This window comes from Scatophagus argus, chromosome 3 (assembly GCF_020382885.2).
Source record: "Scatophagus argus isolate fScaArg1 chromosome 3, fScaArg1.pri, whole genome shotgun sequence".
Lineage (NCBI taxonomy): Eukaryota > Metazoa > Chordata > Actinopteri > Scatophagidae > Scatophagus > Scatophagus argus.
This window is the reverse complement of record NC_058495.1, coordinates 24,437,847-24,453,611: the sequence shown is the minus strand read 5'-3', so window position 1 is coordinate 24,453,611 and position 15,765 is coordinate 24,437,847. Positions and strand designations below refer to the sequence as shown.

The 15,765-nt window shown below is 45.3% G+C and overlaps 2 protein-coding genes across 3 annotated transcripts in view; both read right to left on the bottom strand.

Annotated features, from left to right (window-relative positions):
* Window positions 1-472: 472 nt before the first annotated feature.
* Window positions 473-4,590, bottom strand: LOC124056968 (E3 ubiquitin-protein ligase TRIM39-like). The gene has a single exon (XM_046384965.1). It carries the CDS (start codon window positions 3,495-3,497, stop codon window positions 2,082-2,084), a length of 1,416 nt encoding a protein of 471 aa, XP_046240921.1. The 5' UTR covers window positions 3,498-4,590; the 3' UTR covers window positions 473-2,081.
* A 1,895-nt stretch (window positions 4,591-6,485) lies between these two features.
* The window catches only part of mtss1 (MTSS I-BAR domain containing 1), a 45,723-nt gene continuing 36,443 nt past the window's right edge, over window positions 6,486-15,765 (bottom strand). The window contains exons 10-15 of one of the 2 annotated variants that reach the window (XM_046384961.1): window positions 15,445-15,542; window positions 15,035-15,113; window positions 12,156-12,287; window positions 11,672-11,822; window positions 11,033-11,059; window positions 6,486-10,644 (exon numbers count right to left, since the gene is read on the bottom strand). In XM_046384961.1, the coding sequence (XP_046240917.1) occupies window positions 9,482-10,644; window positions 11,033-11,059; window positions 11,672-11,822; window positions 12,156-12,287; window positions 15,035-15,113; window positions 15,445-15,542 (1,650 nt within the window). In that variant the 3' untranslated portion in view covers window positions 6,486-9,481. The remainder of the gene's footprint in view (window positions 10,645-11,032; window positions 11,060-11,671; window positions 11,823-12,155; window positions 12,288-15,034; window positions 15,114-15,444; window positions 15,543-15,765) is intronic. The other variant, XM_046384962.1, reaches the window with a different exon arrangement.

The window sequence follows — 15,765 nt, the reverse complement described above, 5'->3', positions numbered from 1 at the left end:
GCTACACTATATAGACAGAAGTATTGGGACACATCTCTTTATTATTGCATTCAGGTGTGGTATGTGTCTGTTTCTCAGGGTTTGTTCTCAGCCCCTGACTTCCAGTGAAGGGAAATCTTAATGCTTCAGCATACCAAGACATGTTGGACAATGCTATGCTTCCAACTTTGTGGCAACAGTTTGTTGAAGGCCCTTTTCTATTCCAGCATGACTGTGCCCCAGTGCACAAAGCAAAGCTCCATAAAGACATGGTTGGATGAGTTTGGTGTGGAAGAACTTGACTGGCCCACACAGAGCCCTGACCTCAACCCCATCCAACACCTTTGGGATGAACTGGAACGGAGATTGTGAGCCAGGCCTTTTGGTCCAACATCAGTGTGTGACCTCACAAATGCTCTACTGCATGAATGGGCACAAATTCCCACAGAAACACTCCAACATGTGGAAAGCCTTCACAGAAGAGTGGAAGCTGTTAGAGCTGCAAAGCTGTCTGTGAGTTTAGACTGAGACGTCATTAAAGTCCCTGTTGGTGTGATGGGCAGGTGTCCCAATACTTTTGCCTATATAGTGTATTAGGGTTTGGGTTACGCTATAATGGAAGCTGAAGCTGTGGCGTCCTGTGTGTGTGTGTGTGTGTGTGTGTATTCTCTGTAAACACAGTCTGATCCGGTGAGAGAAGTGAGTCACCTGATAACATTTTGTCACATTTGTGCAGCTTGCTGACTCCCACCTGTTATCAGCACGCTCACCTTCTCCACAGCAGTACAACCGTGAAAACACACACAGTGTGACTGACATTAGCAGCATGTTTTGAGAGGCTGAATGTATTTATAAAACTGAGAGAAATAAACTCACTATACTGCAGTTTATGAGCAGACAGACGCTCTTTGTCCTCCATCCGTCCATCCGTCATCTCTGGGAGTCTCGGAGGCTGCGACTTTCGGCTTCCTTCATCCTGCCGCTGTTAGCTTTGAGATAACAGGTGCGTTGAGCACACAGCGTTTGATCCTCACTTTATCAGTTAGCCTTTAAAGTGACTCGCCCACGCCGAACTTGTTCCCGGCTCACAGTTTGGGTTTTATGGAGGAAGTGCAGCAGTTGGTGAGTGAGGACATCAAATTAGGAACATTAAATGCCATAAAGTTCCTGCGTGTTCTTGTTTATTAGCTGTTAAATGTTAACATTACACTCTTAAAGAAAGTCGTTCAGGAAGCCTCCACCCATGCAGGGACATCATGTGGCTGAGAAAACTGTTGATTTATAACATAATATAATAATATGTTGATAATTTGACACTATTACAGGATAAACATATGCATCTGATAAGGAATAATAAAGTGAAAATATACAAGTTTATAAGCAAGTTAACGTTGTTTATGGGTTGCATTAGCATCGACCCCTCAGCCTCCCAGGCTCACAGCGGGTTTGGAGATTTGAACCAGCAACCTTCCTGTGCAGTCAGGAGACCGTTTGCTTTCTTAAGTCCAAACATCTTATCTGTGAGCTCGCACGCACACACACACACACACACACACACACGCACACACACACTCTGGTCTGAGATGCCTGCGTCTGTGTTTGTCCCTGCATGTTATAAAAACCACTCAGCTGTGTGCCCACCAATCAGATTATGACCACCTGCTGACATCACAATGATGCAGCACCAGGACAAACACGAGATGATGACGCAGATGAAGCACACACACACACACACACACACACACACACCTTTTTATTTCTATCTTGAGAGGAACCATAAAGGAGTTTCTGTCTGACGTGTTGTGTGAAGGTGTTGTTGTCCAGATGTTGCGGTGAAGGTTTAACAAATTGTTTATTTGCCAAATTTAGGAGCATTTCATAATATTATTTTCATAAAGTCCCGTTTCACACTGAGTGTGACACGCTGCTACGGCAACATGGCTGGGACAAACCTCACACAGAAGTGCTGTTCACTACAATGCTAACAATTTAAGTTTTGATTTGCTTATTCAGAGCGACTGCAGCTTTAGTGTTTGTCCCACGGTTTCCCATTTGTGTTTTCACTTCAAGCTAAATTAAGTTAAACCATCATAAGCATCGCTCTAACAGTCATCATCATCATCATCATCATCATCATCATCATCATCCACCTCTGGTAAAATCTTAACTGGTAATTCATCTCTGTTGCATATATGAGGAAACAGCTTCTCAGTGAAAGTGTGTGTGAAGGTGTGGATGTGGTTGTGAGTATCAGGGTCAAAGAAGGACAGCGTTCCTCTTTCCCAGTCCAGATGAACTCTGATCAGCCGAAGCTTCAGCTTCACTCGGAGGACAACTGGTTCAGCTGCTGGCGAGCAGGCTTTGTATTCACTGTTACAGAACCTTATTCTCCATATCCTGGACCGAATTCTCCCTTTCCTCTTGACGGACTCTGCAGCCACACCCACAGACCAGCCTGTATTGTCTTCAACATCAACATCCCAGCTGTGAGTCCCCGAGTCAAAGCCCTCAGAGCCCAGGACGGAGGGGTAATAAACAAACCTCTCAGGGTTTTGAGGGAGTTTCTGCCTCAGTCCATGTCTCACACTGGTCAGATCTTCAGACAGGATGAGTTCTGGATGAGCAGTGTTTGGATCCAGAATCACAGGAGTGTAGGAGACCATCTCCTTCATCTTGTTCCAGATGTTGAAGGTCAGGTTGCCCAGGTGTTTGGCCACATCTATCAGAGCTCCTGAGACGAGCTTTGGATCATCCAGCAGGGGGCGCTGCTGGACTCTTTTCACTGCTGCCTTGTAGTTCTGTAGGAATGAGACGTCTTCAGCTCTCAGCTCGTCCTCTGTGGTTCTGATTGTGTCTGAAAGAGCTGCTATCTCTCTGATCAGAGCCTCAGTCTTCTCCTTCATCATCTGACTCTTCTGCTCCTCTTCCTCCCTCAGAGCAGTGATCCTGGCCTCCTCTTCCTCTTGTAGAAACTGGTGAAGCTTCTTAAACTGCTCCTTAATCTGCCTCTCTGTGTGTTGGGCCTGGACTTTAATGTGTTCTGCTGTTTGATCACAGTTTCCTTTAACACGTTCAAAGACCTTCAGTTTCTCCTGTAAAGGCTTCAGGGCTTCTTGAAGCTCCTTTTTAAAATCCTGTGCAACTTCATCAGTTGGTCTGAATCTGTGGTTGGTGTGTGTTTTAGAGTCTCTGCAGACGACACACACTGGTTGCTGGTGGTCCAGACAGAAGAGTTTGAGTTTCTCAGAGTGCAGACTGCAGAGAACCTCAGACTTTACTGAAGTTCTCTGATCTCTCTTCAGTAAGAAGGTCTCACACAGGTTCTTTAATGCCAGGTTACGAGGTGGTTTACTCCTCGATCTTCTCTTACAAACCGGACACTCGTGTGTTTGTCTCCCTCTCCACCAGCCCTGCAGACAGCCTCTACAGAAGCTGTGGCTGCAGGACATGATAACAGGATCTCTGAAGATGTCCTGACAGACGGGACAGCAGAGATCCTCCTCTGATATGGACGCCATTGTGCTGAGCACTCAGCAGGCAGACCGCACACTCCAAAGCAGCTGTGCTTTTAGTCTGTCATCAAGAAAGTTAACTGCTGTTTTCTCCGTTAGTGGTAAACTCACATTTTGGTGTGTGAAGTCAGCAGCCATTTAAAGCCCCTCTCAGAGAAAAACGTTGCTTTCCTGCAGATTAATCCTGCAGATTAATCTCTCGTTACGTGTCTCTTTCCAGCGCGCACTGAAAAATAACACCGTACTTCCTGGTTCGGGTGGTGAGTCATACAGGGCGGAGTGGAAATCAGTTATAGACCACATCATCTCCAAGAGTGAGTTAACTCTGGACACTCAAACCGCATCCCGGACTGGAGGCCACCGCCGGCCGCAGCAGCAGGAAGGAGCGAGCAGAATTAAAATCCTTAACTGTGCAAAAACAATCCAACGCTGGACAACGAAAACACACCAACACAGACGGCAGTCGGTGCTCGGCCTCTGTGGGACTTACAGTAAATAGTCTACAAAGTGGTGCATCCACAGTCTAATATGATGGAGGACTATCATATGTGATGAATATGTAATTAAGACTGTTGCCTCATGTGATCAAAGGGCTGCTGTCACTGTTCAGTCTCTTCGGCCCACTACTGCTGTACAGGCCAGAAATGTTGCCCGATCGCTCCGTAAACATTTAATAATAATTAATTATTAATAATTTATTGGTTACAAGCCCGGGGTCCCGTGTCCTCAGGAAGCGACTGGTTGCTATGGTAACAACCGTTCAGCCGAGCAGCAGGACGGTGATGAGCGTTAAGATGCGTTATGGTACTTCAGCACTTTGATTTACATATGGTTTCTATCAGGGGACAAATTCCAAACTTTCCAGACCACATATTTTTTTAGACACCAAAGAATGTGATGAACAAGAGATCCAACCTCACCTCACATCCTGACAGTGAAGTCTCCTCTGCTGTGGTGTGCTGAGGCCCTCTGGTGGTGCAGACTGGAACTGCAGCTGGTGTAACACTGCTGCAACACACCTAACACTCAGATTTGTGCAGTCACTGTGATGTGATCTTTGAGTCATCTGCCACGCTAACAGAGAGAGTGTGTGTATGCGGGTCAGGCTGACTCACCGCTGTGACATCTGTGTGTGTGTGTGTGTGTGTGTGTGAATTTAAATGTAACGATGACTAAGCGCCTTAGATCCTTAGAGGGTGACCGACTCACCTGTCTGTTTCCATCACGCTCTCACAATAACATCTGATTTACTGGATGGATTAGTGTGTGTGTGTGTGTGTGTGTGTGTGTGTGTGTGTGTAAAATCCTAGTCCCTCACCCTCCACCTGTTGCTCCCGAGCATCAGATGACACACACACACACACAGAGCAGGCGGGGTCAAGAAACAATAGACAAGGGAAGAAAAGACACAGAAAAAGAAAAGGCTGAGTCACTCCTGCTGATGTTAGACCGGCTCAACTTTGGCCTTAATCCTGGAAAAACATCTGAGCCAGTACAGCAGACCTGTGTACTTTCACCACTTCTGCTACAGACATTACCAGGATTCTTCTTACTACAGTAGTAGGAGTAGTATGAAAGTCACGAGTTCTGGTAAATGAAGCCCTTGGACTTGATTAATCCCTCTTGAGCAGATGGGGGGGGTATCAATGCCACCAGCGCTCCGGTCCACAGAAACGTCCTTGATCTCCTTTTCTGATAAGCTGCTATTTGGATCGCAGGAGGTTTGATAAGACAGAAAAGGCTGGAGAAGGTGGGAGGTTTGCTCAGACTCAGATCAGAGAGTCAAGGCCAGGGAACAGATTAATTTGTGACGTCTGGAGCGCAGATCCGCGGAGGACATTCATACAACCATGAAGGTCAGCGAGTTCATCTGTGAGTGTGAGAGTGTGTGTGATTTAACTCCCCCACTGGCATCAGCATGTGCTTCTCACATGGGAAATAACTCACCGAAGTGACAACACATGATAACAGAGGGGCCAAATCATAACCTACTGCACAGACTCGCTCAGGGTTTAGCGCGCTTCACAATAAACCCCGAAGAGTTTGGTGTTTGTGTGTGAGCCTGTGAGCCCCGCCCTGGACTAAATGACACCATAGGGATTATGGGTAATCACTGAGGAGGGTAAACCACAGAGTGTGAGTCAGCTCTGCGGCGATGAAACAGATCTGAGGATAAGAGACTCCTGTCCTGTTGGGTTGTTTTGGGAAGCGGATGCTGTGGACGGAGCTCTGCAGCGCTGCATCGCAGGAGCTCAAGTCATTTTTATTTGCAAATCCCAGCATCACAAATCACAAAGGGGCTTTAGCAGAAACACACTGTGTCCCCTCAGACCTTTGAGACACATGAGAAGAACTCATCCTAAGAAACCCTTCAGCTTCGAGGCAAAAAACAAAGAACAGATTGTTAGTTACTAAAGCAACGTTATTTTAAAAACGTGTGAACGTGACAGCGTGAAGCAGGTCGCTCGCAGTGATGAACCTACAGAGAATATGACCTGAAGCTGCAGCTCCACTCAGTTCATTTTTCTTTAGTCGTCCCGCCACGACTTTACTATTTTGGTTCACTTTCGCTGTTCTCGTAGCATCGCTTTTAGCTGCAGCAGGCGGCTGTTTTCAGAGGGGGAAAAGAAGCTTTAAAAAGCCACCGAGCGCAGAAAGCTGGTGAAGTGTGGAGCGTTTAGCAGCTGAAGAGGCCAACATTCCCCTCAGGAGCCGGCGGACACCAAAAACAGCTGAAGGACAATCAGGTGGACACAAACACAACTTCAACCTGCACTCGAACACATGAAAAATCTAAATATTTAAAATTCTAGCAGGCAGGTGTTGACTCTTTTAACTCTAAATTCAAGACCAACTTTTCAAATCACGTTTTTCCCCCCGAGAAAATTTCAAAAAAACAAAACTGCATCCAAGTTAGCATTAACGTGTAATAAATATTAACTGGTCCAGCTGACAGAGAATTCAGGACACAAAAAAAGTACCACCAGAACTGACAAATCAATTATCATTATTATTATTATCATTATTATTATTATTATTATTGATCCCACAGCGAACATCAAAAGATGAAAAACAAAAATTTTCTACATTCTGTTGGTTCAAGTCGTCCACGTGTCTGTTTAGTCCTTCTTGACAGTCAGCCATCCAATCAGGTTTCAGATCCTCAAACATCAGGAAGTTCACTGGGTCTCAGGCCTTTAAAGCTTTTCTACAAAAATACGACGAGTGACGACTGACGGCCGCATCAGATCGGATCACATCGTCTGCTCAATAAATCAACAAAAATACAATCAGGATATGTATACGTACATTTGTTTATATAGATTTAGATCTCTGGCAGGAATAGAAGCACTAATATATACACACAGAACTGCTGTAGGGCTTACTGGGTCCAATCAATCAATCAATCATCAAATGCATAACATAAGCTCTCAGAGTGTTCAGAAGGCAGCTTTTCTGTCCCATCAACAACATAAGCACTTTAAATCACAGAAAGGTTTCTCTTGAGAGCAGACCAGGACCTGCTGACCAGAGACTGGACTGCATTTCCCAGCATGCAGCTCGACTCTGGCAGGCAGCATCCCCAGCAGGGCTGTAGCCACTATGGGAGAAACACTGAGCTCCTGAGCCAGGAAACGTTTCATGATCCACCAACCAAACGCTGCTTAAATTCTGTATTTTTGAAGTAGTTGTCCTACATTACAGCCTTGTCTGCCCCTGCAGGCATGTAACTCTGGTGGAAAATACCAAATTACTTTAAAGTCCCATTAAGATATTTTGGTCCAAAAATATATCAGAAACAGCCAGAAAAACCTTCAGATGTAGAGCTGAAACAATTATTCAGTGAACAGGAAATTAATCTGTGACAATTTCCATATTCATTTAAGACATTTTGTAAGCAGAAATATTAAACATGTATCATTGTAACATCGTTTAACCTATAAAATGTGAAAAAGAAATGAAAAATACGACCATAGCAGTTTCCCAGAGCCCAAACAGACAGCTTCAAACTGCTTCTGTTGTCCAAACAACAGCCCAAAACCCAAAGACTTTGTTCACCGCCATAAATGACAAACAATAGCAACAAATCCTCACATTTAAGATAGAAAATGTTTCATATTTTTGCTTGAAAAATATCTTACAATCTTATCTTAAAGTATCGGTACGTTTGGGTCTGGGACAGTTCATCGGACAAAACAAGACATAAGTCTTAGGATCTGGGAAGTTGTAGGTTTGGTAGTTTGTTTGTTTTTTTAATTGTTCCGGCTGTCTGACATTTTCTCGAACAAAATGCCTAATGGATTAAATGGAAAACAATCATTTACCTGCAGCTCTGGCAAACCCCTCCTTTTGTCATTTGATTCCCCGAAACATTAACTCAGGACATGCTGTCAGACCTCGGTGGCGGCTACGGCCCTGCATCGCCGTACGGAAAGGCAGCTTTTAGAGGCAAACGTATCTGAAGCCATTTATGTGGCAGTTTCGCTGGTTCTCTGGCTGAATATCTGACATGTGAGCAGTGACTTGCGTTGTCAGCTTACTGAAGATCTCAGCCACAAGAAAAAGCAGAGCACAGCGAGGAGATATAATGTCACACAACAGATTCGTGAGAATTAACAGATGATAATATTTTACCAACTTGGAGGAGGATCCAAAATAGAACCAGCTACTGGAACCCAACCAAACTCTGCAGATAAAATAGTTTAATTTAAAGTTAAAGTTGAACACAAAGTCCTCACAGTCCTGCACTCTGATTGGCTGTAAGAAGAAAAGCCGACTGAACGGGTTTTGTGTGATTGTACAGTGACTGCAGCTGAATTTAAACACTCAAACTAAGTCAGATTCCAGCAACGTCTTTATTAAACACACACTCTGTCTCTGAGGGGTAAAGCCAAAGACCTGGAAGCTGAGGTTTGAAGTTTTAGTGAAGATGGACACGCCACCATGTCGGAGGAGTGACGAAGGACGAGCAGGGGGTTCAGTTAAGGTCTTCCAACATGGCAGCACGTCCCGTGTGACTCCTGATAACCATCTTCACGCCATCACAGACCCGCGAGTCACCAGCAGCGTGACTAACACATCTTTCCAACAGTTTTGTTTTTCACAGCCCGCTATGTTCTCAGCGATAATGTCAGCCATGTTTGTTTCAGATTGTGTCAGATTGTCTTAACACAAAAGCGACGCCTCTAAATGTCTTGTAGTTATCATTCCTCATATCTAGTTATATACACAGTAAACCAGACCGTGACCGTGTTCTGTTCTGTCTAAGGGTCAAAGAAGGTGAGTGACTTTTAACAACGTGCCATTAGGCAAAACATCCAACCTCCGCAGGTGCTCCCAAAACTTTGCTTGCTCAGACATATTTACAGTCTACAGACCGCGTCCTGGTCTCTTTGCACAGTCGTGAGCGTCAGGTTCGGCGTTCGACTCTCTGAGATGACCTCAGACCTCACTGCTCGGACGCATTGGACCAACGCTGACCCACAGCCAGCGAATTAAAAACCTCCACACATGCCATGGCTCAACCATGTGATGCCATGGAGCAACTGGACTAAATACTAAACCCAAACCAGGACCGAAGAGGATCTGAGACACTAAAAGCTTCCTGTGTGGCTAATTAACAAACCACATAACGATCATCTGGCCAGGAAGTGAGTACTAAACTAAAACAATCAACAGTTCTACGGGTAGGACCGGGTCGGACAAACGCTTTATGCACAACAGAAATGCAAACATGAAAAAAAGCAAAAGATGGTCGCTGCAACAACATGAAATCACAACAAAAAAAAAATCTCAAAACAAACAGAACTCTAAACATCCTAAAAGGAAGCAGAAGTCTAGAAAATAAAATAAGACACACGCCAAGCGATGAAAGTCCACGGCCTGCATTTAACAGGAAGTCCACGTGTTGTGTGATTCCGCTCTGTGCAGTCTGTGCTTTTGGGCCCTCAACCCATTAAGCTAAAGAGTTAACCATCAGTTGTTCAGCCTCATTTGTGATTGGCTGGGGTGGGCAGGAGAGGGGCGGAGCGATCGTCGGTGATGGTCCTTTTGAGCTTTACTCTCCTGATCTGGTTCAGCATGTCTCCTCCCTCCCCCTGCGTCAGCTGCTCCGGGTTGTGGTGCTGGCTGGAGGGTGGAGGAGCCTGGGGCTGACAGTGAGCACTGTGGCCCACAATGGAGGGCTCGGCCTGGGGAGCAGCGACCTGGAGCTGCTGCTGCTGCTGCTGCTGCTGCTGCTGCTGCTGGAACAGCTGCTGTTTCTGCTGCTGGGTCAGGGGCTGCTGATACTGATCCTGTTGGTTTAGCAGTTGCTGGGGTTGCTGGAGCAGCGACTGTTGATGCTGAAACTGTTGCTGGAGTTGCTGCTGATGTTGAAACTGTTGCTGCTGATGTTGAAACTGTTGCTGCTGATGTTGAAACTGTTGCTGGAGTTGCTGCTGTTGTCGAAACTGTTGCTGCTGTTGGAACTGTTGCTGCAGTTGCTGCTGCTGTTGATATTGCACCTGCTGTAGATGACTGTGTTGCTGCTGATGATGATTTAGCTGAGGGTTAATTTGCTGCTGTTGCTGGTACTGTCTCTGTGGTTGCTGTTTGGTGTTGCTGCCCTCTGGTGGCAGGGAGGGTACAGTGGGTACAGGAACAGGGATGGGCATCTGACCAGGGACCAGCTGGTAGTACGGGGAGGAGGAGGAGGGAGGTAAGGCACTGAGGCTCTGTGTGGAGGTGCAGAGTTTACTGTAACCTAAACCTCCTGCTCCTCCAGCAGAGGGCGCTGTGAAAACATTCTCATCGCTCCCACCGTTTCCTCCGGGGCCTCTGAGGGGAACCTGAGGGGTGCTGATGGGGATGGGCACCCCACCGCTAATCGTTCCCCTACGATACGCCGGCTTGGACGACGGTTTGCGCCTGATGGTTGCCGTGTGGGGGGGCAGCTGGTGCGTTGACCTGCCGATCAATTCGGGCTCGACCAAGAGGCTGACGGTGGAGGAGGGGCGCTTAAACTGAGAAAACTTCTTGAACTGGACACTGAGGTCAGAGTTCCTTGGGATGGTGGAGGACTTGTCGAAGTCTGACTGGCTGTTGCCGTGGGAGAGGTGATGTAAGGAAATGGAGTCAGCGTCTCCGTGGAGAGAGATGGACTCGTAGTCGACTAAAGACAGAGAGAGAGAGAGAGAAGGACAAATAAAGTATTAGTTGTCTGTTATTTCCATCTTGATGTTCTCATTGACAGACGTAGCAGAAGCCATAATTACATCAGTGACTCATTGGTCCTGTGGAAACTCATTTCTAACAAACATGGAACATGCAACCCAATTACCGACAAGCCACACACACACACGCATAAATCCGACGTGATTACGATGTTCTGAACGGTGAAGCTAAAAATAAACGTCATTTCATAGGAATGATGCAAAACCTCACAGGTCTTCTATACGTTTTGGTTCTCTAAGGGCAAAGGAAGTGAGATAAGCAAGCAAAAAGGGAGACAGGCAGGCAGACAGACAGGCAGACGGACAGGCAGGTAGTCAGAGACCTACCATAGAGGGGAGGATCTCTCTTTACAGCTGGAAGAGAAGGAAGGAAGTTTAGCCAAGAAAACAAACACAAAAGTACTGAAAGAACACAACAGAGGAGCAGAAAGTCCAACGGTAACCGAGTAATACAGAAGAAACTAGCGACTAAAACTGAGATGACAGACAGGTGGACCGAGTCAGCGAAGAAACACAACAGAGGAGACCTGAAACGTTCACTCATTTCAGACTGACAGGATTAAAGTCAGCGCGTGTTCTCGTTCACGTCTGATTATGCGATCTCGTGTTTGCTGGTGAAGTCTTTCCTCAGATCGTTCCTTTAAGTCAGAGAGATCATGGCTGCTTCAGAAAGCTCGTTCACGTTTTCTCTCATTTAAGTGATTAGATAGATAGATAGACAGATATTTTATTGATCCCGAGGGAAGTTCAAGAATACTGAATTACTGAAGAGTCAAGAAACCAAACATCTCCGGGTGTGTGTAGACATGAAATTTAAATGAAAATCAACAAAATTATCTTTGTTTGGTCAGAAATGTGATTGGGTCGTTTGTGACTGTGTCTCTGCACCCACTCTGTGTGTGTGTGTGTGTGTGTGTGTGTGTGTACTCACTGTGTGTGTGTGTGTGTGTGTGTGTGTGTACTCACTGTGTGTGTGTATGGTGTCCTCAGAGCAGGACGGGGTGGTGGTCTGAGTGCTGTAGCCGCTGGAGCAGTGCAGAGAGTCCCTGCTGCTCCTCGGGGCGTCCGAATTCAACGCACCCAAAGTCAAAGCCGGGTGATCGCGGGCCAAGCAGGACTGAGAGAAAGCAAAGACAAAGTGACAAAGTTTCACCTGACGAGGGTTCATTTGCCAAATAACATGACTGAGTTTTACAGATAGAAACAGAGAGGAGACAAAAGAGATTTAAGAAAAAATTAAGAGAAGTTAAGAGAAAACAGGCAAGTGGAGAGCATGAGAGAGAAAAAAGAAAAGAGGGGAGACAAGAAAAGAAGGAGAGGAGACTAAATGAGAGGCTGTCTTCCTCCTTTGGTCTTCTGCTGCCCTCCTGTGGCTAAAGTGCAAAATGTTTTTTCCCCAGAGCTCAAAGACTATTTCTTAAAGCTTAATACCTCACAGTGTGTGTCTCACCTTCCCAGACGCCGACATGGCTCGAACTCTCTCTCCGTGGTGGGTGTAGGCGTTGTGCGGCGGGGCCAACATGCCGTTCTCCGCCCCTAGGCTCCCCCCAGCAGCGAGCTGATTGGTGGAGCCAACAGCATCCTGTCAGAAGCAGACGAGTCAGAGTCAGTTTAATGAACAGGTACTGTCAGTGTAAATGACAACACCGTCAGCAGAGTACACAGGATATAATCCCATGGAGCCATCGCAGAAGTCCCTCATCACTCATCAAGACTACCTGTGACAGCAGGTGCAAACAGGCTGCCAGGTTAATTACACGTCATTAAATAAAAGCCACACACAAACAGACCGTAACATAAAATTTAAAAAGTAACATTTTTTAAATAGTTTCTCTTGTGGCAGATTTGGTTTTCACTGCTTTAAGAAGGACTTCCACTTTGGCTGCAGGTCTGTGAACATGAACACAACATGTAAGCAATTCAGCCTGCATTTTCTCTTAAAGAGTCTCGATCCAAAGAGAGACTGGGACTTCAAAAACACCTAAAACATTTTTAAAGAATCCAATGTTGCTTTAAATTGTTCTTACTGACAACAAAACCCACAAGGTACTTGACATGACTTTTTCCAAACTTGTTAGATTAGTTCATTCTTGTTATTTTGGTCTTTTCATAGGATTTGTTGACAATAAGAAAAATACAAAGTGACAGAGAACCACTTTACTGTGTGATGACCTTTAGTTTACCGAATTAAAGCACATCTTTCCTCGCAGCAGTATGGAGATAAACTCTTCAATTTAAAGCACAAAAACTTGGTATATTTCCATCAACAGGCAAAGAAAACACTCAGTAATCACAGGACCACTGACGAGACACTACTGACACTACTGACAGCAATATGGAGACCAGATTTCCGCGACAGAGCGGCAGTCTCGGCGACAGGAGAGAGAGAGATGTGGCGAGGGATCCTAACAGCGAGACGAAGGCTGGTTGAGGTGCAGGGCGGCACGAGGTGATCACATGCGGAAAGCTGACTAAACAGTGAGGAGGGACAGCATATTGGTGCTGAAGATTAAGGCTTATTGAATAAGAGGGAAATGCCCAGAAACATGTTTGAAGAAGAGCTTCAGTTTCAAGACCTTAGCGAAAAGTGCAAAACATTTCAGAGCTGAAACGACTGGTCAATAATTCAAGTTTTCTGTTTTCTGGTTTCTTAAATCTGACAATTTGCCGCTTTTCTCTTTAAACTTACAGCTGGAAGCAAGAACCAATAATCACTGATTCGTTAAAGAATCCTACATTGTTGTGGACTGAAAGACAAACATAATGTGTTACAAGAGTCAAAGACACAAAATAACATTTTAATAACATGTTAAAAGAGGACACTGACAAGGCAGAAAACACTTTAAATACTCACACAGTCAGGCAAACACTTACACAGGACCCAATCACATGTGAACACACACATGTAACGTACATGTAAGTTTTGTGGAACAGGATTAAGAATCGGGTTTAAAATGACACATGAGTGGAATCCAGATTTTATGGGATGAAGTCAGAGGTGGATTAGAGTTAAATGAGGCTCACTGAGACATTTGCAGTGGATGAAATCCGAGACATGAAAGGTGGAATTAAAGGCAAAGCGATATAAAAATCAGTGTGTGAGCTGATGTAAAACACCAGGAATAAAAGAGTGAAACACGTGGCAATAACCGGAGATGGAGGACAAACGGTAACAACACAGGACGGCACTCGGGTTTGGGGGGAATGTAATAGCTTTTTGTCCTCACAATGGTGGTCATATCCCTGCGGCTAACGCGGCGGCTCAGCGCCGGGTGGTGGCCATGGCCGGCAGCGTAACCGTAGCGACCACGGCTGCCCTGACGACCGAGGCGAGAGGGAGAGTTCCCTTCGCTGAGGGACCGCCCGGTTTCATCACAGCCAATCAGCAGAAAGGGGGAGGAGCAGCGCTACACACAGGAGAGGGTTAGAACGATGGCTGTAGTCCTTGTCACGGTGAAAAGCTTTTACTTTGTAGGCCCTCAAAGCCAACAGTGTCATTTTAAAGAGGAGGCGTGGGCTGCTGGCAGAAAGGTCAGAGGGAGTGTGGGGTTGTGAGAGTGTTGCATTTGAGAGAAGTGTGCCTTTAAGATATTACACATGTTTAAACAGAATTAGCATTTTAGTAGAATTTACGTTCAAAAGTATATGTTTCTTGAGTTCAGTTGAAATTAGATCATTCTCTGATGTGCAGCGCATGACCAAAAGTATACGTACAGCTGAACGTTTCACAATTACGTGAAAACTGAATATGTGATAAAAAAAACAAAAACAAAAACAAAAACACAGGCATTAATCTCTTGCTCTAAGATTCTTCACTCTTCAGTTTTGAGTTTTTGACGCCTGCCTGCAGGGATTTGCTCCCGGTCAGGCACAAGAGCATTAGTGAGGTCCAGTACTGACATTAAGAGATCAATTATGGGTCAGAGCTGGCGTTCCAGTTCGTTCACATCAAACCGGCGAGACCGTTTCTTCATGCTAAGAAAATCATGGGCCATGAAGTTTGCAACGCACTCAAGACTTTACTGTATGCCACAGCTTTTCACTGGAACTAAGAGCACCAAACCAAGAAAACTAGTACCAGGCTTAAAGCACTCTCAAGAGAGTAGTGTCCATATACTTTTGGCCATATATTGTGTTTTCCAAATGCATGATCACTGAAACAACCCACACATGTCTTACCGGAAAGATTAAAGGTCATCTAAAGAATTCAGATGTTCAACAAAATCACTTTAAAATACCAACAGATGGATTTTCTTTTCTGAGAAAAGAGTTAATAAACTGTATAGACTGAAACTGTGGTGTGTGTGTGTGTGTGTGTGCGTGTGCTACCTGGATGTGTACTCCATCGACAGCACAGCTGATAGAGTCCAACGAGGGGACGTGTCTCACTGAACTGGACTGGTAGTTGCTGTGAAAACACACAAACCATCAGTTTAAGCAGGCGAATCAATTAAAATACACTGAGGCTCAGGTTTCACCACCAGAGCTGACACGTTTCAATACCTGACACTGCAGACATTTCAATGACAAACACGCCAGACGTCCAATCAGTGTGCAAAGAACAGAATTTATTATTATTATTATCATCATCATTTTCTACATCTACATTTGTTTGAGCTCTGTCTAAAAATATTTTCATTTTCTTTGAGCTGCACTGGTGTGGTGTGATACAGTGTGGCTCAAAGCACAGTCTGCACTAAATCAATAACAGCTGGTGTGTGTGTGTGTGTGTGTGATACCTGCTGATGCTGCTCTTCCTGGACAGAGTGCTGCTGGGAGAAGCTGGAGGTGTCTGGTAGGTGTAGTTGAAATCAGAACCTTTCAGGTCCAAAATCACCTGAAGGACAATAAGAAAAACATAAAAACAACAACTCTGATGACTTTGTTCCTGAGTGTGCTTACTTGCTGACTTCTGTACCCAAACCCACTGGTTCCCACTGAAAAACTCTGTAATAGTTCACATATTTATAGTTTCATTTTTTGAAAAAAGCCCAGAAATTTTCTAAAACAGCCAGATTCTACTGCTCTAATGGTAGAGCCTCCCTTAGCATCACTGCTCT